The sequence below is a fragment of the Pristis pectinata genome, chromosome 7 (assembly GCF_009764475.1).
Source record: "Pristis pectinata isolate sPriPec2 chromosome 7, sPriPec2.1.pri, whole genome shotgun sequence".
Lineage (NCBI taxonomy): Eukaryota > Metazoa > Chordata > Chondrichthyes > Rhinopristiformes > Pristidae > Pristis > Pristis pectinata.
The window spans coordinates 27917974-27943359 of NC_067411.1; the positions used below are offsets into that span (position 1 = coordinate 27917974).

At 40.5% G+C, this 25386-nt stretch overlaps 1 protein-coding gene across 1 annotated transcript in view; it reads left to right on the top strand.

The window, feature by feature from the left end:
- The window catches only part of gak (cyclin G associated kinase), an 87330-nt gene extending 63107 nt beyond the window's left edge, over window positions 1-24223 (top strand). Inside the window, 12 exon segments of the mRNA XM_052019892.1 lie at window positions 1082-1275; window positions 4912-5067; window positions 5420-5902; window positions 8072-8230; window positions 10178-10321; window positions 11880-11999; window positions 14110-14238; window positions 14270-14350; window positions 14999-15081; window positions 15083-15148; window positions 20702-20878; window positions 21368-24223. Coding sequence (XP_051875852.1) covers window positions 1082-1275; window positions 4912-5067; window positions 5420-5902; window positions 8072-8230; window positions 10178-10321; window positions 11880-11999; window positions 14110-14238; window positions 14270-14350; window positions 14999-15081; window positions 15083-15148; window positions 20702-20878; window positions 21368-21469 — 1894 coding nt within the window. The 3' untranslated portion in view covers window positions 21470-24223.
- The last annotated feature ends 1163 nt before the right edge of the window (window positions 24224-25386 follow it).

Genomic DNA, 25386 nt, shown 5'->3' on the forward strand with positions numbered 1-25386 from the left:
CTATTTTATTAATCACTACTTATGATAATGCGTAAAATAAAAGTAAAAATGTTAGTATGTTAGAATTCAAAAATGTTAAACCTTGAACGTTAACCCCAAAACTAAATCGTCGTGTGTGTGTGACAAAGTCCCAAACTCCAAGTTCCGGAATGGTTCTTAAAGTTCAGTTCCGCAAGCCATAAGGTGAAACGTGAGCAAAGGCTTCTTCAACAACCACCGTTGTCTGAAGATAAGACGTAGACGTAGAGAAACAGAGAGAGAGTAAATACGAAATCCAAATGTTCCACAATGGAACCCCAGCGACACTTCAGTGTTTACTCGGTAGTGACTTCCTCACCCCGAAAAGCATCCGAATCGTGGTCGTCCACACACACAAATACCTGTTTGCTTCTACAAGTCAGCAACAAAGTGAACTCCACCAGATTACTTCCAACTTCCATACATGGATTTCAGTGGCAGACACAGTTATTGTTTCTCATCCATCGATAGAGAAAACTAGCAGGCTGCTCTCTCTCTCTCTCTCTCTCTCTCTCCCTCTCTCTCTCTCTCCTTCTTCTCCTTCTAACTTCTTCTTCTTCTCCTTCTAACTTCTTCTTCTTCTAACTTCTTCTAACTTCAACAACGTCATTACGTCCTTTATCTTCTATTGACGTAAGCACGCCCCACACACACATACACACACACTCTCTATCTTAAAGGGACTTTCACTGAGTCCGTAACATCCCCAACCTCCTAAATGCAATGTATGCTTCCTTTTTCTTGACCAGAGCCTCAATATCTCTTAACACTTCCGAAGCCTACAGCCCCTATTTCCCAGAGATATAAGGGCAGCTGAGCCATGAAAATACCACCACCTACAGATTCCCCTCCAACTCACTCACCATTTTGACTTGGAAAAATATTGCTGTTCCTTCATAGCCCCTGCGTTTAAATCCTGGAATCTTCTCCCTAACAGCTCTGTGGGTGCACATTAATTGGAAAAGTAGAAGCTTAATAAGATAGCCTCATGAAAACATCAGGAGGAAGCTACATGATGGGTTTGGTTTAGTTGTGAAATGGTTCTGATGATTCTGTGTTTCAGGTATGATCTTGATGCATGTGACATCCAGGAAAAATATCCAGATCTCTTCCAAGTAACTCTGGAAGTAGAAGTGGAGCCTCAAGAACACACCAGAAGTAACATTCCACCTTGGGAAAACTTCATGACAAAGGGCCTCAATCCCAAGATCCTCTTCTCTAGTCGTGAAGAACAACAAGAGATGCTTTCTAAATTCGGTAAGTCTTAGAGCTCCAAAACTCAATCCAGGCTGCCCATGTATGCCACTTATTGCAAGAATCTGGGGAATGAATGAGGTATGGAAGAATTCTGGAAAGTAGATAAAATGAATGAGAAAACAAATGTGAAAATTGCCTTGCATGTGATACCAAGAGTACATGCGAAAACATGTCAAAATGTATGCTGAAGGAGACAGGCAGATGGATAAAGGAACACATCCTGGAAATTAATGATGCAGAGCAACTTAGAGTAATAATACAAAGAATATCAGGAAGTGATTAATTTAATATGCAAATCTCCAGATCTCAGGTTGTTTTTTCCCTAAGAGTATTGTATGTGTATTAATCTTTGCAAAGAATGGGATACTTCCATGAGAGCTCTTCCTTTCTCTTTGTCCCTCACCTCTTGATGGATAACCAACATGTAACTCTGTGTAATCATACACTGCTCTCACTTGATAGTCGTTCCAAAAATGATAGCCTTTATCATTTCCTCTCTCTGGTTAAAAATGCTCAAGTCTTTGCTTGGGGATTTCATAGCTTCCCTTATTGGCTGGAACAAAAGACTGCTCAGGCTAATTCATGGCCCCTAGAGTAATTTCTTAACTCCTTTACCAATTTCTGGAAGATTAGTTTACCAGCTGCTAAAATTGTCTGAGAAATCCCATTGCCTGTTCTAGGGAGCACGTGGCAGCTGTAAGTGCTTGTAAACTGAAACTAATACATTTGGGTATATTGTGTGAGTATCCATCCTTTCCATTGGCTGTATTGTGTGAGTACCCATCCACCCCCATGAGCCAAGTTTATATGTTCAAAATTAAAGTATTTGTCAAAGTAAATGCTTCAACTGACAATCTCACTTCTCCTTGATGGAGAATGTGAACATTCCCAACCAATCAATGTTCAGCATTTGTAGATTTTTTTTACCAGCAAGAGAGAAGTTGATGCTAGGTCTTTAGGAATTAATTAGTCCTTTAACCTGGTTAATTTAGTGTGAAATAAGCTAAATCAGATATCTTCCTCTCAATCATGTGAATAAAAGTCCCACTGCTGTTGCAAAGAGAGTTTATTTTATCTGCTATTAGAGTTGAGAGAAAGAGAGCAAACAATGCAGTCATTCATGGATTAAACAAGTGGGTGGAATATCGTTAGTTGCAGTTCAAAGGTAATTGCTGTAACACACAAAGCACAATCCAAATTGTCAGGCACTGTAGCCTCTTGTTTGACTTCAAATTAGGCAGATTCCTGCAGGACCAAACAATCTGAGCTGTGAACAAGAGGGATATTGGCGCTGGGTAAGAGTGGTATGCTTTTTAATTCGCTTTATGTGCAGGGAGTAGTGAGACACTGTACAGGTGAAGAACTATATTTTAAGCTGTACTGAGTATTTACCTTGTAATGAATGACCTTTAGCAAGTATGAGGATGTACGCAAAGCTTGATGATGGGAGGGCAAGCAGGTAGGTTTTTTAAAAAGTACAGGTCGAGATCCACCACTACCCTCTGCCTTCACCCAGCCAAATTTGGATCCAGTTTGCCAACTTGCCTCGGATTTCCAAAATTTCCTAGATTCTGCAAGAATTCAGAAAGGGAAAAGTGCAACATCTCCAAGTTTGATGAATGATTTATGACAAAGTTACAAAGTGTTTGCAAAGGAAGATGGGAAAATGAGAAGGAAAAGTAGATAGGAGGTACAGTATAACATGGGAAATGTGAGGCTTTTCATTTTGTTTATGGAGCACAGGAAAACAATGTCATTTAATTGGTAAGAAAATAGTAAATCCTGCTGAGGACGGGGATGTGGTGTGCTGAGTCATGAGGTGCAGAAAGTGATCTTGAATACACCACACATTTAAGCAGCTCTGTTGGACTTTGGTACAAGTCGATTGTCAGGATGTCTTGCTGGAGTTGTACAAGGCTTCAGTGAGAAGTCATTTGGAGTGCTGAGTACAGTTTCAGAACCTGTACTAAAGTAGAATATACATGCCTTCAAATCAGTGTTGCATAGGTTCACTCAACTGATTCCTGGGGTGAAGACTTTGTTGGTTGTTGAGAGATTAAAGGTATCAACATATTCTCACTGGAATTTAGGAAAAAAGAGGTGATCTCATAGATATTTGCAAAATTCTGAGAGGAAATGAGGGAAAATGCCAAGAGCTTGTAGAATTAGGGGCACTCTCCTAGAATTTGGGACAGGGATGAAGAGAAACTTCTTTTGCAGAGGGTTGAAAATCTCTGTGATTCTCTTCCTCAGAGGGCTATGGATGTTTACTTGTTGACTTTATTTAAGACCGAAATTGATAGATATTTGGACTCGAGGAGATGAGGGCTGGGCAGGAAAATGTAGTTGGAGCACAGGATTGGTCACCATGGTTTTGAACGGCAGAGCAGGAACAGGTGGTCGTATGGCTCATCCATTCGATTTCTTTGTTCTTTTCTGGAATCCACTATCAGAAAAGTGGTGGAAACCAATGAAGAGTTACCACGCAAAGAGAATTGCATGTAAATTGAAGGACAAGAACTCCTAGGGCTTTGAGGAAAGAGCAAGAAATGGAGTCTCATTGGATACCCAGCAGAGGCATGATGGGCCTGTTGCTATCCCCTGTGCCACATGAACCTCTGGTCACTGTGGGAGGTTAATTGTTTTGAAAGTTCGGCAGTGTGTCCCCGCTAAAGAATTACATGTGCTTTCTGGTATCTTGCTCATTCATGCTGTGCTTTGGAGAGCATTAGAACCTTACCACATCGAACTCATCTTTCCCATTATTCCACCTATCCCTGTTGCCCTAATCCTATAACTTTTAACAATTTGTTTTAAACATGAATTCTAGACAATGAAATGTGAGTTGATATACTTGCATAAGGAAGTACGTCAGGCAGAGAGTAAAAAGTTTTGTGAACTCTCTGTTTTAGCAGTGTTTCTCAGCAGGATACACATATTTACTTCTCATGCTTTTTAGCAAGTCAAAGTTGTCTAACAATCACATCAGGTTGGTAATTTTTTATTGTATTAAGTATGTGCTATACATCTAATTTGCTTAGCGAAGACATCCACTTGGGTATTGGTTTATGAATTTTACTGAATTTCACTGGAGCATCAGAGGCTGAGGGGAGATCTGACAGAAGTATATAAAATTATGAGAGGCATAGATTGTGTAGATAGTTAGAATCTTTTTCCCAGGGTAGAAATGTCAAATACTAAAGGGCATAGATTTAAGGTGAGGGGGGAAAGTTTAAAGTTGATGTGCGAGGCAATTGTTTTTTACACGGAGAGTGGATCACGCTGCCAGGGGAGGTGGCAGAAGCAGATACGATAGCAATGTTTAAGAGGCATTCAGATACGCACATGAACAGGCAGAGAATGGAGGGATATGGACCATGTGCAGGCAGATGGGAATAACTAGAATGGCATCACGGTTGGCACAGACATAGTGGGCCAAAGGGCCTGTTCCTATGCTATACTGCTATGTTCTATGTTCTACATTCTATGTTCACTCTCATTGTTCAGTGTTTATTCTGTAGTAATGATGAAATGTGAGAATGATTTCATAGATAACCTAATATTTAAAAAAAATATTATAAAGTTATAACTGCAGAGAATTCTGAGCTTTATGAATATTCTTCTCACCAAATAAAGGAAAGCCTGAGTTGCCCAGACAGCCAGGGTCAACAGCACAGTATGATGCAGAGACACCTAAATCAGACCGTGCTTCAGAGAACACAAGTGAAGATGAAACTTCGATTCCAAACAGTGACACCTCTAACAGTTTTTTTGAAACACTAAATTGGGAAGGTAAGTGTTGGCTGATATTGATGAATTATTTGAATTTTAGCTGAAGCAGTATAAGGTGATTTCATCTTGTTAACAATGGAGTAACACTGAATGACAGAGAGGGAAAATGTTTCCCTTGTATTTCTTGCTGGGAAGTGCCATTGCTTCATCACCAACTGAAGATAAATTTAACTCTTCATGGTCAAATGGCTCACTGATGCACAGACTAAGCTGACGTGAAGTATAGCGAGAAGGAAACTAAAATGTGTTACAAGTTAGCATTTAAAGACAGTGAGGAAGTAAACTGATGCAGATTTTAGTGAGTTGTGTGACCCTAGTTACTTTAGGCCTAACTCTCTTGTTTATTTATTAGAGGGAAGAGAGGGCTCCAGGACAACTGAAGGACAATCTCCAGATGAAGATGATCCAGGCTTGGTGGAAGAAGGTGGACCTTCAGATGATGAGTTTGCAACTTTCTCTAGTGAGCGTGGATCAGTGAAGGTTGATGAGCCAGAAAGCCCAAGTCAGCCGGAACAAACAAACAATGTCAGTTTTTTCTTTGAGGTGGACATTGAAGGAGCAGCAGAGCATGGTTCAGGACTTCCTCCCGAGGACAATGTGGATCTACTGGGGCTGAATAGTGAGGTGCAGCCTGATGTGGCTCCTCCAGCAGCGGAAATGAAGAGTTCATCCAGCAACGCTGATCTGCTGAATGATTTGTTTTCTGGAGCTCCTGCAGCACCTCAGGAAAGCTCGGCCGACCTCATTGGGGGAGGCGAGGACTTCTTCTTCAGTGCGCCACCTCCACCGCCGGTGGAACCGGTTCCTACAGCACCTGCGCTGCACACTTCAGCAGGTATGTTGTAGGTGCATAGCACTCATGGCTACTTAATCCATCAGGAGTGGACGCCCTTCCTATTAAATCAGGATATTTTGATTGGTTTGGAGATTAAATTCATCTTGTAGGTGTAGAGATTGAGGAAAATATTTTGCATCTGCCTTTCTCCCCGTCAAGTAATGCAGCACATGTTTCTGCTTCACCAGAGGTTAGATGAGGAAAGAATTAAAAGCAGTTCAACTGATGCAGCTGTTCCTATTTTCTTTCCCACACCTTCACTTTCTTTGCCTTGAGGTAGCGCTGCTTCAGCTACTTGCTTGAGGAATGACACCACCAAGGCTAATAGGTTAAAAGATCAAACAGTTATGAGTTTGATTGACTGAGAAAAGGGTGTGAATGAAGTTGCCTCGAAGCTTCATGTTTGTTTCGGAAATAGGTTGGTAAGAATGTTGGCGGCTTCAGTCTACGATTGGCAGCATGTAAAATGATGTGACACTGCACAATGTGTGATGAATAGAAGGTATGTTATTCATCCAAGTCACTTGGTATTGTTCAGTATAGTAAACTGTCCAATCAGGAAAAAAACACTGCAGATGGTGGAAATCTGAAACAAACACAAGATGCGGAAGTACTCAGCAGGTCAGGCAGTATCCAGGACCAGGACAGCTGCCCTGCTCCTCTTCGATCTACTCCTACCTAGCAGACAGATCTGAAAATGGCCCTCAGTGATGCAATCTCTTGGAAACAGAGGGCCATTCATCAGTTCTGATGACCTGATCTGAAACATTGACACTGTTTCTCTCACACCAGATGCTGCTTGACCTGCTCAGTATTTCAGCATTTTTATTTTAAACTCTCAAATCACACGGTTTTATTAGTGAACTCTATAGATTTTCTAACATCATCCAAAAAAAAGAAAATCAGCTGCAAGGTATTAGAAATTGCTGCATTTCTACACAGCAAAATATGTAATGGGGCAGCAATATACTTGATACTGGAGCTGTTGATGCTTTACAACAGACTTGCATTTAAGTTGCCTCTTTCAGGTTATCCCAAAGTAATTGACCAAGTGAAGAACTTAATGAAATGTAGTCATTGTTTTACAGTGGGACCAATGGTAATTATATTATGCACAGCAAGCTTCCGGAAGCATCAATGTGATAATGACAGATTTGTTTATCTGATGATGTGTGAATATTAGTCTGGGTAACTCCCCTGCACCCCTGAATGACATCTGCCTCAGAGAACAGACAGGTCTGAAGGATCGCCCTCAGTGCTACAATCTCTTGGTACTTTGATCTGCTGATGTCTTTTGAATCTGGAATCAGAGGGAAATGTGCTATCAACTGAGCCGCAGATGACAGTGCAAAGTTATTGATTTTTTTTAAAGGGAAGAAAATAGTTTAGCATCCCAATTTATTTCTGATGATTTATTATGCCAGCTTAATTTTTATGGGCAAAGATGAATCCTTTAGTAGTAGCTGTTATTTTCCCCATTGCCCTTGTGACTAAAAGTGGAGCAGGAATTAATGTCAACAAAGTACTGGGGTTTCCCTCAAATGGTTAGGTAACCAGAAGATTGTCTGATTCTCCCCAGCCCTCTGTGTTCAGGAGTTCCAAAGTGAAGCAGTTTCTCCTCATCCCAGTCCAAGATAGCCTACCCTTTATTCTGAGACTCTGACCCTTGGTTCTAAGTTCTTCAGCCATGGGAAACACTCTCCCTACATCCAGCTCCAAGCTCTAAGAATTTTGTAAGCTTCAATGAGCTTAACCCATTTTGGCAATGAGTCAGTAGATGAAGGTACTCTGTATGCTTTTGTATCTCCCATTCCTATTCCTTTAATGTCTACCTAATTTGTTACCAGCTCTGGAGTGCAGGCACAAGTCCCCATTGTTCACAACCATTACAAGACTATAATCCATTTTATATCTCAAATCAACAAGTGAGGCTAAGGCATCCGGGATCTGGCACCTTTTCACCTGCAGCTGTTAATCTGAAATAATAGTCATGCTGAATGAATTGAATAGATGATATTCTAAATATGCCAACACTATGCATAATGTGAAGGCTCCCCCCAGTCACCTGCTCATGGTTTGTTAGAACTTAGAGCAATGCAAGTTATTAATCTGCCCTTTTGACTGATAACAGGCAAAGGGATTAAAAACATTTTATTTGCTTTTTGTCAGCAGACTCCTTTGATCCATTTGGTACTGGATTGTCAACAGCCAAGCCTGATCAGACCGAGCCGGATTTATTTGGGCAGTTTTTTAGTCCGACTCCTCCGCCTATTTCGTCCACAAATGGTCTACCCCATCCATCGTCCAGCTCAGATTTCTTCAAAATGGGTAAATCTGTCTGTGGAATCCTGAATCCTTTCTTCCACCTTTGCTTGGTTTCTTCTTGAACTTATTCAATGCAGGGGAGTGTTCTCACACCTCATACGTGCTGGATGTCTCTCTCCAGACTTCACATCCTCACTGGGTAATGAGTTTCTTGTCCATGCATGGCTCAATGTGAAAATGTATTTTCCTTTCTCTGTCCACTGGAGAAACAACAGTGGAAGTTCTTATGAAATAAATCTTCACTACTCAAAAGGAAAACCTTCACAAAACGTTTAATGTAATCTGTTATCACTTGACGAATATTGAAAGCAGTTATTGATCTATTTCTTTGGTGGCATAGTGAACATGTTTGCAGAATTACAGAGTACAATGTGGGTCACCTAGTACATTGATTAAAAAAATTAAGTAAATTAATGTGTCTGTTTGAACCGAGACAAACTTATTTTGCAGTGAACGGTTAATGCAAATATAATTACATTTCCTGTTAGAAATGTACACCTCAGAGACAAAAGCAAAGTAAGTCTTCTAGACAGACAGCAAACATGTCAATTATTTTACCACCATGGCATACAATAGTCTTGGTTTATCCTCTAAGAATAGGAATGAAAGTCTGTATCACAATTCAATTGACTATGATTGGCCTGTACCTCAAACCCTGCTTTTGAATCGTACCTCAGTACCCAGTACAAATCGTCTGCTTCTGGTGTGCAAGTGTTTCATGGTTTTATTATGGAATGACCTGATTCTAATTTTATAACACCCTTTTGTTACTGCTCTATCAAATCATTTTAGAATCTTGGTGGGATCACCACTCAGTTCCTTTTATGCACGAGGGCATTCAATTGACTTATCCTCATAATTTATTGTTATTTTTAATGCACAATTCCTTGTGGTCAGTTAAGAGTTACATTCCTAGTTTGCTGCATGTATGTAAATACTGTAAATTGATATCACGATCCACTTTGATTCCCTCTTTACTAAATATTACGTTTACTATTCAATCTTTTATTTCCCTTGATGTATTGGTATTGAAATAATTGTTGGGCCAGCCAAACTGACGCTGATTGTTCTGTACAAGAACTTGAGAATAAGGAGCAGGGCTAGAGAAACAAAGGACTGCAGATGCTGGAACCTAGATGAAAAACATTGTGATGCTGGAGGAACTCAGCAGGCCAGGCAGCATCTATGGAGAAAAGCAGGTGGTCAACGTTTCGGTTCAGGACCCTTCTTCAGGACTGAAGACAGGAAAAGGGGAAGCCCAATATATAAGAGGGAAAAGCAGAGCAGTGATAGGTGGACAAAAGAGGGGAGGCGGGGTGGGCACAAGGTGGTGATAGGTAGATGCAGGTAAGAGATAGTGATAGGCAGGTGCGGGGGAGGAGGGGAGAGCAGATCCACCGGGGGATGGGTCAAAGGTAAGGAGAGAGAAAAAGGGGCAGCAGAAAAAAGAGAGAGGCTAGGAAAGGGAAGAAAAGAAGTGGCATGGTGGGGGGGAGGGGAAGGGGGTGGGAATTACTTAAAGTGGGAGAACTCAATGTTCGTGCCATTAGGCTGCAAGGTTCCAAGATGGAAAATGAGGTGCTGTTCCTCCAGTTTATGCTTGGAATTCTCCTGGCAGTGGAGGAGACCGAGGACTCGTTTGGCCCTGCAAGCCTGATACGCCAGTCAACAGGGCTGATCTACCTCAGCGTCAGATATCCAGTGTCACATATCCTTTGCCTCCCTTAATATCCAGAAATCTGTTCATCTCCATTTTGAATAAACTTGACCTCTGAACTTCTGTAACTCTTTGGGTGGGAGGGTTCCAGAGGTTCACTGTCCTCCTTGTGAAGTAGAAAAATCTGTTAATCTTTAAAGAAATCTTCAGTGTGTTTCTCAGGGGCTTTATAAATAATGTCAATCGGAAAATACTTGAACTGGCTCATGTTCACCCATTGTGCTTGCTTCCAGGGGCTGCAGCACCTGCTGAAACTTTAAAAGTATCATCTTCTGCCAGTCAGCCAGACTTGATGAGTGGCTGGGATGTGTGGACCACCAGCAGTAACACAGTTCCACAACAGAATAACAAAGTTGCCTTTGGTACTGCAGTACAAAGTAATACATGGTTAAAAAATATTTTCTCAGTAAAACTGCTTGCATTTCTTGTTGGGCTTTTACTTAACTAAAACTAAACAGGATGAGATGTGATATTTGAAACCGCAGATGCTTGAAATTGGAAACGGAAAATGCTGAAACACTCAGCAGGTCAGGTAGCATCTGTGGAGAGAGAAACAGTTAATGTGTCAGGTCTGAGACCCTTCGTCAGAACATTCTGAAGAAGTATAACAGACGTGAAACATGTGACTGTTTCTCTCTTCACAGAGGCTACCTGACTTGTTAAGTTTTTCCAGCATTTTCTGTGAAATGTGTCATTGTGTTGAAACTTAGTAACTTGAATTGGAACCTAGCTTTGAGAATGACAAATCATTTGTCAGTCTTGGACACAAAAATGTTGAGCCTTTTCAGGCAGAGCCCTAGACTGAGTAAACCAATCTGATGATCTCATAATTGACTGGACTATTCAGTTGTACTGGGGAAAAATAAACACCGCTGTTTTTCATAACTCTGGAGCGCCCAAAGTACTTTATAGCCAGTTCAGTACTTCAGATGCATTGGAATTATTGAGACATAATAATTACAGCAGTTAATTTAGAAACAGTAAGGTCCCACAAACTGCAATGCAGTAAATGACCAAACCATTTATTTCATTGATGGTTAGTTGAAGGAGAATTCCCCAGCAAACTTTGAATATTGTCCTGGGATCTTTTATGTCAACCTGAGACTTCAGTATAACATCTCATTAAAAAGACAGATAACGTAAATATGCAGCCAGTGTTCTGGCTGTGAAGAATAAAGGTAGAAACATAAATCACCGTTATCTGCATGTGCATTGATATTCTCCTCTCTGATTTGAAATTAAACATCTATCCCTCTTTACACAGCAGTAAAATTATTGCATTTCTGAGAATACTAAAGTAGTAATCAAATAAAACAATGTTTGTCTCTGGAAATCTGAAACAAAAACAGAAAATACTGTAAAACCTCAGTTCTGATGAAGGGTCTCGGACCTGAAACATTACCTGTTTCTCTTTCCACAGACGCTGCCTAACCTGCTGAATGTTTTCTGCATTTTCTGCTTTTATTAAAGCAGTAATCGTTTTATTTACAAACATAGCTTCTTTGCCTGTTATAAATGTACGCTAATGTATTTAGCATGCTATTTTTAATGAGACAATTATACTATTTATTGAAGGACATCACTTCAGTCTTTTAGTTTAGAACATAAAACAGTACAGCACATTAACAAGCCCTTCAGCCCACAATGTTGTGCTGAATTAATTAAACCAGTAATTAAATGTCTAACTAATTTTTTTTAAATGCCTAATTAAACTAATCCCTTCTGCCTACATAATATCCATATCCCTCCATTCTCTGCACAGTCATATGCCTCTCTAGGAGCCTCTTAAATGCCTATATTGTATTTGCCTCTACTACCACCCCTGGCAGCACATTCCAGGCACCCACCACTCTGTAAGTTGTACCAGTATTATTCACCTTGTTTGATACGTTACTGCTCACCTGTAAATGATGTGTTGGGTTGTATCTGTTCTAGGTTCAACTTTTACTTCAACCTCTGCACCTGGTCCTTCATCAAGTACATCATTTAGTCAATCAAAGTCGCAGAGCTTCGATCCATTTGCTGATATCGGTAACCTTGGTCAAAGTTTGTCAGGTAATTGTCTCCTTGGAATCTACCACACTCAGCCCTCCATCCTTGCAAATACTATTCCATTTTTACCTCAATTCTTATAGTTCTTGAATGTGTTTGCAGCCTTCCATATTCGTGGCCATCTTACCCAGAACTTCAATCCCACAAGCAGGTTGTTGCCTCAGCAACAGTATGTTAACAGCTGAGATGTGAGTCACCAAGGACAGACCATGAGTTTTTGACTGCAGCCTTTGACAGGGTTGATCTCACCATTCTTCTCCAACACCCCATCACCACATTTGAGTTGGGTGAGACTACACCTGGCTCCTTTTTTATCTCTCAAGTTGTTAGATGAGAATCACCAACAATTGCTTCGTTTCCCAAGCCCATTCTTTCAGGTGTCTCCCAAATATCAACATTTGGGCTCTTTGTATTTCCCAGCTACATGGGACTCCTTAGCAGCATCATTGATAACACAGCACCACTTTTCACTTATGTTGAAGATACGCATCTCTGTCTCACCAAAACCTCTCTTGACACGTCCACTCCCTCTAAATAGTTATACTGATGGAAAGAAAATTTTCCCAACTTAATATTTTGAAGACATTTTTTGGATCCCATCACAAATTACCTTCCAAAACAACAATTTCATCCCTGTCTCTGGCAATTTTCTGAAACAGAACCAGGTGGTTCTTATGGTTGGTGTCATATTTGACATTGGGTTGAGCTTTTGACCACATCTAGGTCATTGCTAAGCCAACTTTGTCAACCTCAGTAATAACATCAGACAATACCCTCGCTTCAGCTCCTCTGCTGATGAATTCCTCAATTATGCTGTGAATATTCCAATGGATGTCTGACTAATAGATCGTGTTCTACACTCCATAAATTTGAGCTAATCGAAAACCCTTCAGCCCAAGGCCTGACTTGCACAAGTCCCATTCACCAATCATCTCCATGCAATGGGTCCTGGTTAACCAGTGCCTTGATTTTAAGATTCTCATACCTGATTTCAAGTAACTCTTGATTGAGTTTTTGAGGAATTGACAAAGATGATGAGGGTAGGGCAGTGGATGTTGTACACATGGACTTTAGTAAAGCTTTTGACAAGGTTCCTCATGGTGCACTGATCCAGAAGTATAAGGCACATGGAATCCATGGAGACTTGGTAGAATGGATTCAAAATTGGCTTGACCAAAGAAGACAGGGTAGTGGTGGAGGGGTGTTATTCTTACTGAGGGTCTGTGACTAGTGGTGTTCTGTAAGGATCAGTGCTGGGGCCTCTGTTGTTTGTGATGTATATATTAATGATTTGAACACAAATGTAGGTAGGCTGATTAGTAAGTTTGCAGACAACACAAAAATTGGTGTAGTTTTGGATAGTGAGGAAGGCTGTCAAAGGATTCGGCAGGAACTGGAAACGTGGGCAGTGAAATGAAAGATGGAGTTTAGTCCGTACAATTGTGAGGAGTTGCACTTTGGGAGGTTAAACATAAGAGGAAAGTATAAAGTAGGACAATTCATTGGATGATCACAGATTTTATCCCTTCCTCGTTTTTAATATTGCTTTCAACAGGTGTGTCCAAACTTCAGCTGATGTAACTCATGGCTCTACAATTTGACAGTATGACCCATGCTACTGCTTACATTTGTGTTTATATTTTTATATTCACACATGATCTGTGGCACAGAACAGGGTCTTTGGGGCCCATTTAGTCTGTGCCACTTGCTTTTACTCCTTTTGGGGCTTCTTCCATTCTCAGTATATCTTTTTGCCTTTCCCTGAAATCCTCCATTCCCTTTTCCATTGCATTCTTCTATCCAGGATGTGTATGCTATTTGTTCAAACCACTCCATGGATCTGGATGTATTGCAGGTCAGTGTGCAGAGAGATGATAGGTGAAGAGATGCTGTTCAAAGCAAACAGCAGAGTTTAGACTGAGCTCGGGTTTATGGAGGAATGCACTGTTTGATGTGAGGCAATACTTAATATGAAAGGATTTGTTATTATGGCTGTGCTGCATAATTTATTCTATTTTTCACATGAGAAGACCCCAGGAATATCTACAGATGAAATACAGGTGGTACAGTTGTCTTGCTCTTGTCTTGATGACTGTGTATGGTCCTTTACCAGGTTCTGTGAGCGGAGGGTTTACATCTGGAGGGACAAGCACTCAGAAACATGCCCAGCCAGAATGGGCAGTGGTTCATGGCAAGCTGGTAGAACGTTGGCAGCAGTACTCCATCACGGCAACAGGCACCACATCCTAAACCATCTCAACCAAAACCAGTAGCCCCGAACAAACCCAACTACAATGTGAATTTTAGTGTGATTGGAAGACGGGAGGAACGAGGCATTCGAGGGCCTGGATTTGGTAGGTTTTCGATTGCTATTTTCATACCACCTTTTTGAGTATTTTTACAACCAGTTTTTAAAAATAATTTGTTTCAATTACGTGGTGTAAAATTATCAGGGGCATACACAGAGTAGATGGTCTTTTTTTTCTCATGAATAGGGAAGTCTAAAAGTAGAAGGCATAGGTTTAAGTTGAGGGGGGAAAGATTTAAAGTGGATCTGAGGGGTAAATTTTTCACAGAGAGTGGCAGGTATGTGGAATGAGCCAGAGGAAGTGGTAGAGGCGGGTACAATTACAACACTTTAAGAGATATTTAGACATGTACGTGGTTAGGAATGGGTTAGAGGGATATGATATTAGTTTAGATGGGAAGCTTGCTCGGCAGGGACAAGCTGGGCCAAAGGATATGTTTCCATGCTGTATGACTCTATGAATCCCTGTGTTTCTTGCTTTAATCTGAAATCTAAAATCTGAAATAAGTCCCCTCATTTAAGGCTATCCTCCAAGACTACTGTTGTATGTTTTAACTCACCTCTATCAGCTCATGGTTTGATCTCCCCCATTCTAATGAAAACCACCACATTTTTTGAAAATGTTTTCTTGGCAAATGCTTATGAATAAAGAATAGTCAATTCCTATTACTGAGGATTTATTCTAACACTGCAGGACCAAAACCGAAAGTATCTGCAAATGACTTTCAGGATCTGTTATCTGATCAGGGATTTTCCAGTACATCAGATAAAAGAGGACCCAAAAACTATCGCAGAAATGCGGAGAGAAGAGATGACGAAAGAAATGGATCCTCTAAAATTAAAGGTTTGGAAAATATATTCAGACTTTGATATCTGAATTTTAAATTGATATTTTATAAAGAGTAGTATAGATTTAATGGTACATTTAGTTTGTAACTGCTAATGTGGAGTTTAGAAATACTCGCTTCTTCTAGCTCATACTACATCTGGTCTGTCCCTGCTCTTTTTTAGACTTTTGATCTGGTTTGACGTTGATTTAATAACCAGGTTGTAGGTAAAAAGGTTTTGTTTTGTGATGGTCTGGAATACCTATCTGAACATGGTGGAGGCAGATTATATAGTAACCTATAAAAAGGAATAGTGTCATAGAGCACCACAGCACAGAAACAGGCCCTTTGGCCCAGCTATTCCATGCCAGCCTGGTTTTCTGCCTAGTCCCATCAACCTGAACCCAGACCATATCCCTCCATACCTCTCTCATTCATGTACCTATGCAAATTTCTCTTAAATGTTACAATTGAACCTGCATCCACCAATTCTGCTGGCAGCTCATTCCACACTTACACCACCCTCTGAGTGAAGTGGTTCCCCCTCAGATTCCCCTTAAATATTTCACCTTTCACCCAAAGCCTATGACCTCTAGTTCTAGTCTCACCCAACCTGAGGGGAAAAAGCCTGCATGCATTCACCCTGTCTATACCCCTCATAATTTTGTATACTTCTATAAGATCTCCCCTCGTTCTCCTGATTTCCAGGGAATAAAGTCCTAACCTATTCAACCTATCCCTGTAACTCGGGTCCTCAAGTCCTGGCAACGTCCCTGTAAATCTTCTATGCATTCTTTCAGATTTATTGATATTTTTCATGTAGGTAGGTGACCAGAACAGCACACAATACTCTAAATTTGGCCTCACCAATGTCTTGTACAACCTCAACATAACATCCCAACTCCTGTAGTCAATGCCCTGATTTCAGAAGGCCAATGCGCCAAAAGCTCTCTTTACAACCCTATCTACCTGTGATGCTACTTTCAAGGAATTATGGATCTGTATTCCCAGGTCCCTTTGTTCTACCACACACCTCAGTGCCCTACCATTCACTGTGTAAATCTTACCCTGGTTTGTCCTCCCAAAGTGCAACACCTCACACTTGTCAGCATTAAATTCCATCTGCCATTCTTCAGCACATTTTCCCAGCTGGTCCAGATCACTTTGCAAGCTTTGATAGCCTTCCTCACTGTCCACTATGCCGCCAATCTTGGTGTCATCTGCAAATTTGCTGATCCAGTTTACCACATTATCATCTAATTCATTAATATAGATGATAAACAACAATGGACCCAGCACCAATCCCTGTTGCACACCACTAGTCACAGGCCTCCAATCAGAGAGAGAACCATCTACTACCACTCTCTGGCTTCTCCCACTAAGCCATCGTTGAATCCAATTGACTACTTCATCCTGAATGCCAAGCGACTTGACCTTCTGGAACAGCTTCCCATGTGGGACTTTGTCAAGGCCTTGCTGAGGTCCATGTAGCCAATGTCCACCGCCTTCCCTTCATCAACCTTCCTGATATCCTCCTCAAAAAACTCTATTAGATTGATTAGACGTGACCTGCCATGGACAAAGCTATGTTGACTATTCCTAATCAGGCCCTGTCTATCCACATACTAATATATCCTGTCCCTCAGAATAGCTTCCAATAATTTACCCACAACTAACATCAGGCTCACTGGCCTACAATTTCCTGGCTTATTCTTAGAGCCTTTCTTAAATAACGGAACATTAGCTATTGTCGAGTCCTCCAACACCTCACCTGTGGCTAAGAACGTTTTAAATACCTCTGCCAGGGCCCTACACTTTCTGCACTAGCCTCCCACAAGGTCCGAGGGACACCTCTTCAGGCCCTGGGGATTTATCCACCCTAATTTGCCTCAAGGTAGCAAGCACCTCCTCTTCTGTAATCCGGATGCAGTCCATGGCTTCACTACTCTTTCTCCTCAGTTCTATAGGCTCTGTGCCTGTCTCCTGAATAAACACATACAAAAAATCTCTCCTCATCTCTTTCGGCTCCACACATAGATAACCACGCTGATCTTCAAGAGGACCAATTTTGTCCCTTGCTATCCTTTTTGCTCTTAATATAGCTATAGAAACCCTTTGGATTCTCTTTCACCTTGTCTGCCAGAGCAACCTCTTGTCCTCTTTTAGCCCTCCCTGTGTTCTCCCTTTAGTGTTCTCTTGCATTTCTTATACTCAAGCGCCTCATTTGATCCTAACTGCCTATACCGGATATGCACCGCCTTTTTCTTTACCAGGGCCTCAATATCCCTCGATAACCAAGGTTCCCTAAACCTGTTAACCTTGCTTGTATCTTAACAGGAACATAGAGATTCTGTACTCTCAATATTTCACTCTTGAAGGCCTTCCACTTACCAAGCATCTCTTTGCCGGAAAACAACCTATCCCAATTCATGCCTGCCAGATCCCTTCTGATGCCATCAACATTGGCCTTCCTCCAGTTTAGAAACTTAACCCTAGGACCAGTCCTATCCTTTTCCATAATTATCTTGAAACTAATGGAATTATGATCACTAGATCCAAAGTGTTCCCCTACAATCACTTCTGTCACCTGCCTTGTCTCATTTCCTAAGAGAAGATCCAGTATTGCATTCTCTCTAGTTTGGATCTCAACATATCGATTGAGGAAACTTTCCTGAACACATTTGACAAACTCGATCCCATCCAGTCCTTTTACAGTATGGGAGTCCCAGTCAATATGTGGAAAGTTAAAATCACCTACTATCACAACTTTATATTTCCTGCAACTGTCTGCTATTTCTCTACAAACGTGCTCCTCTAAATCCTGCTGACTATTGGGAGGTCTATAATATAGTCCCATTAACGTGGTCATCCCTCTTTTATTCCTCAGTTCCACCCAAATTGCTTGGTAGTCGTGCCCTCCAGTATGTCCTCTCTGAGTACTGCTGTGACATTTTCCCTGATGAGGAATGTCACCCCTCCCCCTTTAATACTTCCCCCTTTATCATGTCTAAAACAATGGAATCCCAGAACATTGAGCTGCCAGTCCTGCCCCTCCTGCAACCAAATCTCACTAATGGCTACAACATCATAATTCCACGTACGGAGCCATGCTCTAAGTTCATCTGCCTTACCTGCAATACTCCTTGCGTTGAAATAGACACAACTCAGAACATTAGTCCCCGCGACACTCAACCTTTCGGTTTCTATCTTTGCTTGTAGTCTTAACATCTACTTTCCCCACAGCTTCTCCACTTGCTGTCCTGCCGCTCTGGTTCCTATCCCCCTGCAACTCTAGTTTAACCCCTTCCCAAGCAGCACTAGCAACCTTCCCGCAAGGATATTGGCTCCCCCTCCAGTTCAGGTGCAAACCATCCCATTTGCTTAGATACCACGTGCCCTGGAAGAGAGCCCAATGATATAAAAATCTGAAGCCCTTCCTCCTGCACCATCTGCTTAGCATGTGTTAAACTGTACTATCTTCCTATTTCTTGCCTCACTAGCACGTGACACGGGTAGCAATCTGAGATCACCACCCTGGAGGTCCTTTCTTTTACTTAGCACCAAACTCCCTGAAATTTCACTTTGCAGGACCTCATCACTTCCAGCCTATGTCATTGGTACTAATGTGTACCATGACCTCTGGTTCCTCACCTTTTCCCTTAAGAACGCTTTGGGCTCGATCCGAGACATCTCTGACCCTGGCCCCTGTAGGCAACATCCCATCTGAGAGTCTCGTTCTCATCCACAGAACCTCCTGTCCTGCTCCCCTAACCAATGAATCCCCTATCACTACTGCTTGCCTCTTCTCCACCCTTCCCTTCTGAGCAAAGAGCCAGATTCAGTGCCTGAGACCTGACCACTGTGGCTTTCCCCTGGTAGGCTTGTCCATCCCTCTCCCCCCCCCATCCCCAACAGTATCTGAATGATATACTTGTTATTGAGGTAAATGGTCACAGGTGGATACTGCAATGACTGCCTATTCCCTTTCTCTCTCCTGAAGGTCACCCAACTATCTGCCTCCTGCAACTTAGGTGTGACTGCTTTCCTGTAACTCCTGTCTATAAACCCCTCAGTCTTCCAAATGATCCAAAGGTCATCCAGCTCCAGTTCCCTAACACGGTCTTTAAGGAGCCGCAGCTGGATGCTCTTCTCGCAGATGTAGCCATCAGGGACACTGGAGGTCTCCCTGACTTCCCACATCATGCAAGGGGAGCACACCACTGCACTGTGTGTCATTCCCACTGCTCTACCTGTGCAATAATAAAGAAGGAAAGAGAACTTAACAGAACCTCACCTTAGCCTCCCACTTTTCACACTTAAGCCTCTTGAGTCCAAAGTCTCACCTCCCCACACCTACATTGGCCCACTCACACCATGGCTGCTCCAAAATAGGATGTAAAAGAGAAACAGATGCAATGTTAGAAAGAGGAAACAGGGAAATGGGACAAATTACATAGCTGTTTCAAGGAATTGGCATAGGTACAATGTGCTAAGGTAAGGAATTGGCATAGGTACAATTTGCGGTACACGAAATGGATGGGAGAAGTGTGCCATCGATACATTAAATATGCATTGTTGCATGCTTGTTCAAAATCATTTTTATTTTCTTGGTCATCTTAAAAGAGTAGATGAAATGTCTTGAGGAATAGTAATTTTTGGTTATGAGAGAATTGTCCATTCATCTGTTTGGTGTGGCTGGTTGTACCTTTATGAGCTGCTTTAAATTCTCCATGGTCTTAATTGTTACATCAAAGATTGATGCCATAGTGACATCTTAGCTTATTGTACTGAAAATTATTGCAGCTTAATAATGATCTGAAAGGTTGATTTGATGGCTGTTTGGTACCTTCTTCTAAAATCAGCAAATTGTTCTTCATTTTGAATTCTTCAGCTGACAGCATACAAAATGCAGTACTTTCAAAACCTAATACATTAGTTTGGATGTGTGACCTTTAATTTGATTAAAGTCTAGGGCTGCACAGTAGTCAGTGGTATTTTGCTTTGTTTACAGTCAGCTGTAGTTGGAACTGGCACTTGTGAAACGGGTTAATGAGTAGTGGTGCTACTGATGTTACGTGATCACTGTGCACCAGCAGACATGAAACTCTTACTTCACACAGGAAAAGGGTAAAAGTAAAGCAAGACAGGAGTAAGTCATTCAGTCCTTTGAGTTTGTTCTGGTATTCAGCCTGATTATGATTCATTTGTTGTTTAATTCTATTACCACCTTTCACATATTCCATATCGTCAGGCTATGATGAAGCTTTGTAAACATTGCAACTGTAGTTTTATAATGGATGACGACTTCATTTAAAAAAATATATGGTCAATGTTATAAAATTCTACTAATTTGTTTGCTTTTCTGTGAAAACACATTTACAATTAATTTCTGCTTCCATTTTTGGGATAGGTGTGGATTTTGCCAGTTTATCCAGGGCATGTACTTTGGCCCTCTCAATGCACAGTGCTGTTCTTAAGTCATCATACATGAGGCTTAAGCTTCACACAATTCTTCAATACATTTTCATAGGTTATTGAAGCATGAACTAAATTGTTAATTGTTTTGCTAGATCTTTGACTGGATTGAAGGAAAAGAGAGAAATATAAGAGCTTTATTGTCAACTCTGCATACGGTACTATGGGAAGGTGAAACCAAATGGAAACCTGTAAGCATGGCAGATATAGTACACCCAGACCAAGTGAAGAAAGTCTATCGGAAAGCAATACTTGTGGTTCATCCTGACAAGGTAAGGTCAACAGCACGGTATTGCCAGTAAAACCAACAAGATAAAGGTGAAGGTCTGGAAAATTCGTCCATATTTAAAATTATGGAAGATGTATGGTATTTTTAAAATATTTTAAAGAAAAAGTAATACCGCGATTAAATCTAAATATTTACTTTTTTGAACACAACAGGAAAATGTAGGGTTCAAATTACTACATACACAGGTTTTAATAGAATCATAGAGTTATACAGCACAGAAATGGGCCCTTTGGCCCAACTCATCCACGCCGACCAAGATGTCAATCCGAGCTAGTCCAATTTGCCCGCGTTTGGCCCATATTCCTCTAGATGTAAATGATTACTAAATCCTTAAGGGATCTATCGCCTCATATTTTGGGTGTAAAATTCTGCTAATATTGTGATTTACATTTAACATTTCACACAGACAATTTAGAAAATTGCACTTCAGCTGTCGTGGATAGGATATTAACCATTTTTGTTTTTCCTTAAGGCCACAGGTGAGCCCTATGAACAGTATGCCAAAATGATCTTCATGGAGCTGAATGATGCTTGGTCAGAATTTGAAAACCAGGGGTCAAAGGCACTCTTCTGAAGTCCCGAACTTCTAGATGTGTTAAGTGATGCTGCTCCAAGTACTGGTCTGTGTTACCTTCTTCAGGAACAGCACTGCAAAGGATCATATCTTCAGGTGTCTTCAAACTTCATGCTCACGGAATGCTATTGTAGAACTGTGGTTTAAAACGTACACAGTTCTTTTCACAATTGTTTATTGATGCACTTCCTGCATCATGAAGACAATCCTATACTGCTGCAGGATGATGGTAGGGGTCAGAACACCACATTTTTAACTTAAAATTATTGCAGTAAATTGGCTTTTGAAACCCATGTGAAAATCTAGTATGTTCTTTGATACAGAAGTGAAAACGTTTCAAGACATCAGTAGGAGAATTAAGTAATATGAGGTCCAGTTCTAAAAATATATAGTTGTAGACTTAGTAAGTTTAAGTACAATAGTCAACAATCCTTTGCCTTTAAAAATTGGAAAAGAAGCATTCCAGTAGGCATGCTGCACCCCTCTTCCCATCTTCTCCAGGCTTTGTTCATATGTATTTACCATGTCTGCCTGTTATTTTATCATGCCAGCCTTTTGTTTTTTTTTGTTTAATTCCCACCCAAAAGGCTTTTGGCCAGTAATGATGTTCATTTTGTTTGCTATATAGGCAGTAATTTATCTTTTGGAAATTAGAGGTTTCTATGAGCAAGTCCTTGCTTACTCATTTTTGATTTGTGTAATAATGTAAATTTACCGTTCGTGATTCTATGTTATGTGCTGTGAATTACAGTTTTGCCATACTTTTAAGCATAATGCTGTGAGAGAGGTCATTGACCACATTCTAAAGTGTAGCACATCAATGCTGGAATTTTAGCGTATGGTCACTGAGGTTCAAGCGTTGACCTGTACTTGTGGGAAATGATTTGCATTAACTTAAACTGAAGTGAATGTTAGATTTATCTTATAAAAATTGAGTGTTTCCAGTTTGCATTCCAACCTTGGTTAGCTGTCCACTGAGCACTAATTTCCAGGAGGTGAAATTTAGGAAGATTTTCCCTCTGTGTATGGAAAAGAGAATGTCATTTGTTACACTTTCCATTCAAAGGCCTTGCCTCACGTGGTCCTTTCTTTCTAGAAATATTTGAGCAGTTTTCTATTCTGAAAAAAAAACAAAATGCATGAATGCTGAGGTTGTTCAGAGCTGGTATTGAATTACAGGATCAAAGTTCCATTATCTGTTCTTGATTTTAGAGTTGGTTTGGATTCACCTCAATGTGATATTTTGAACTGAAGTGATTTGCAGTTTAGTGGATTTGGTGCACTGTGTTTTAATTTATACTGTGGGAACTAACAGACAGTTTTTGCAGAATGGAGTTAGCTTGTCCTAGAGACGATACAACGTGATAGAAATCACGTTTATAAATCTGAATCAACTAGGCACAAGTTTCTTTTGAAAAATGGGTTATTGACACATCTGTTTATGTAAAATATGTTAATTACTTAATTGTTGGTTAATGAAGAAAAATGAGAAAATCTGTATTACAAACACTTCCAAATATGGCGTATTGACACACTGTTCTTTAATGTGTTACTCCCAATAGCGCATGGTTTTCTAATGATTTCTAGCTCACTCTCGTCTGTTAGCATTTTGTTACCTCCATGCATCATACTTCAGCCAAGAGGGAGGAAGGAAATAGGTCGGGCTACTACTACCACCAACAGTGAGTTGTATATTAGAGAAGTACATCTCCCCTTTGATATTTTTCATCAATCTACTTTGGCAATCAAACAGAGTCAGGATGACACTGTCCAACATCCATAATTTGAATTTTAAGTGCCAACTTAGGTTGGGAATTCAAACCCACGTGTTCAACAAGCGATGTCCAATGCAGATCCTGACAACGTGATGTTAGACCACCAAGTATTTAACAGAAAGCCACATTTCTGATACTGCTGTGCTGAAGAATGTTAACCTTATGAGACTACATGGTAGGAGAGTCAAGTTTTTCCAGAGAGCCAGATGTTTATCACGTAACTGTTTGAGAATAATAATGAACAAAGATAATGAAGTGGTTTACGGGATGGTTTCAAAGCTGAGCAGTTAACGTGCCGTAAACACTACAACTGAACCAAACAGCATCTTTTTTGGTATTAATTTGAAAGAATGTGACTGAAGTGCTTCCTGAGAGAGTACACGCCATGGCAGAAGCAAGATCTAAGTTTTTCGTAAATTTGTATATCTTGGCATTGTTTAATGAAGGATACATTGTGTAATTTTTTTCTGGGAACAAACAATTAAATAGCAAGTGATAAATAACAGGAGCCTTGCATTACCAGATGGACACTCCTTAAATGGCAGATATAAGGCATTGCAGCCATTTTACAGCATTAGGAGTAAATTCCAAGTGCGAAATGGGAAATGTTTGTGCTTCTATTTACCTTAACTTATGGGAAAAATTTGATTGCACAATTACTTTTAAATCTAATATCGTCTTAATCTGTGTAATTCTTAGGGAATATATTGAAGGGACTTGCATAAAATCTTATTTTGGACGGCTATCAGAAAATGTTACACAAGTTGCATTTTTAATATGGAAATATTGTATTATCTATAGATTGTACAACACTCTATATGTATATATAGATCAAACAGAATTGAAGCCTCAAACATTGTAAGAAGGGGTTCGTGTAAGAAACATAATAGAGACTTTGTTAATTTAGTCACATACTTTATCTGAAATAAGTGTCTTATTTGTGAATGACATCAATGGCTAATAAAATAAGATTGATTTATTCCATTGTTCATTGTCTCATTTCTCAAAAATCTATCAGATTAAGTTTGCATAAAATGTGACACTTTTTTTTTACGTGTATTGTAGTAACATGCTCAGACCTTTTCCTTATTTCAGTTCTCAATTATTCGATGTGTTAGATCGATTAAATTGTTTCTTTTATTCATTCAAGGGATGTGGGCTCCACAGTCTGAGTCAGCATTTAATTGCCCATCCCTAATTGCGCTTGAGGAGGTGGTGGTGGTGAACCACTGAAGTCCTTGAGATGTGGATACACTGACAGTGCTGTGAGGGAAGGAGTTCCAGGATTTTGACCCAACAACAGTGAAAGAAGAGCGATATATTTCCAAGTCAGTATGGTGTGTGACTTGGAGGGCAACTTCCAGGTAGTGGTGTTCCTTTGCTTTTGCTGCCCTTGTCCTTCTAGCTGGTAGAGTTCGTGGGTACAGAAGGTGCTGTCTCAGGATTTTTGGTGAGTTGCTGCAGTGCATGGATGGTACAAACAGCTGTTACTGTGCGTCGGTGGTGGAGTAAGTGAATGATTGTGGATGGGATGCATATCAAGTGGGTTACTCTGTCCTGTATGGTATTGAACTTCTTCAGTGTTCTTGAAGCTGCACTCATACAGGCAAATGGAGAGTATTCCATCATAGTCCTGACTTGAGCCTTGTGGTAATTTCCAGGAAAATGTTCTTGTTGCACTTGGATATTAGTTTTGTTCAAACGTTCAGGAGTAAGTATTGCAAAAGCAGATTAGTTGCTTATTAATCTGTGTACAACACAATGAACCATATAAATGAATATCTGTTCTGAACAGTATTCCTTTGCATTTGTAGTCTGTACAATGCAATCACGTTCATCCAAGAACTATGTGCATCTGTACAATGATTCTAACACTGAACGATACACATCTCTTAATTAATCCCTTCAATGTAATTAATGTGAATCAGTATAAAAGCTGTGAAGCTGCTAATGTTACATAAATATATTGCTTTGAATGGGTACACCTTGCCTTCTCCCAAGTTAAGTATTTAATAATATCACTAATATTGTCATTGTCAAGTAAAGTGCAACATTTCACTTCCTGGTTTCCCTTAGAATTGTGAAAATTTACAAATGTGTGTGTGTTGGGGTGGTTTGGCTTCTTTGGCAGCACTCTCAGCT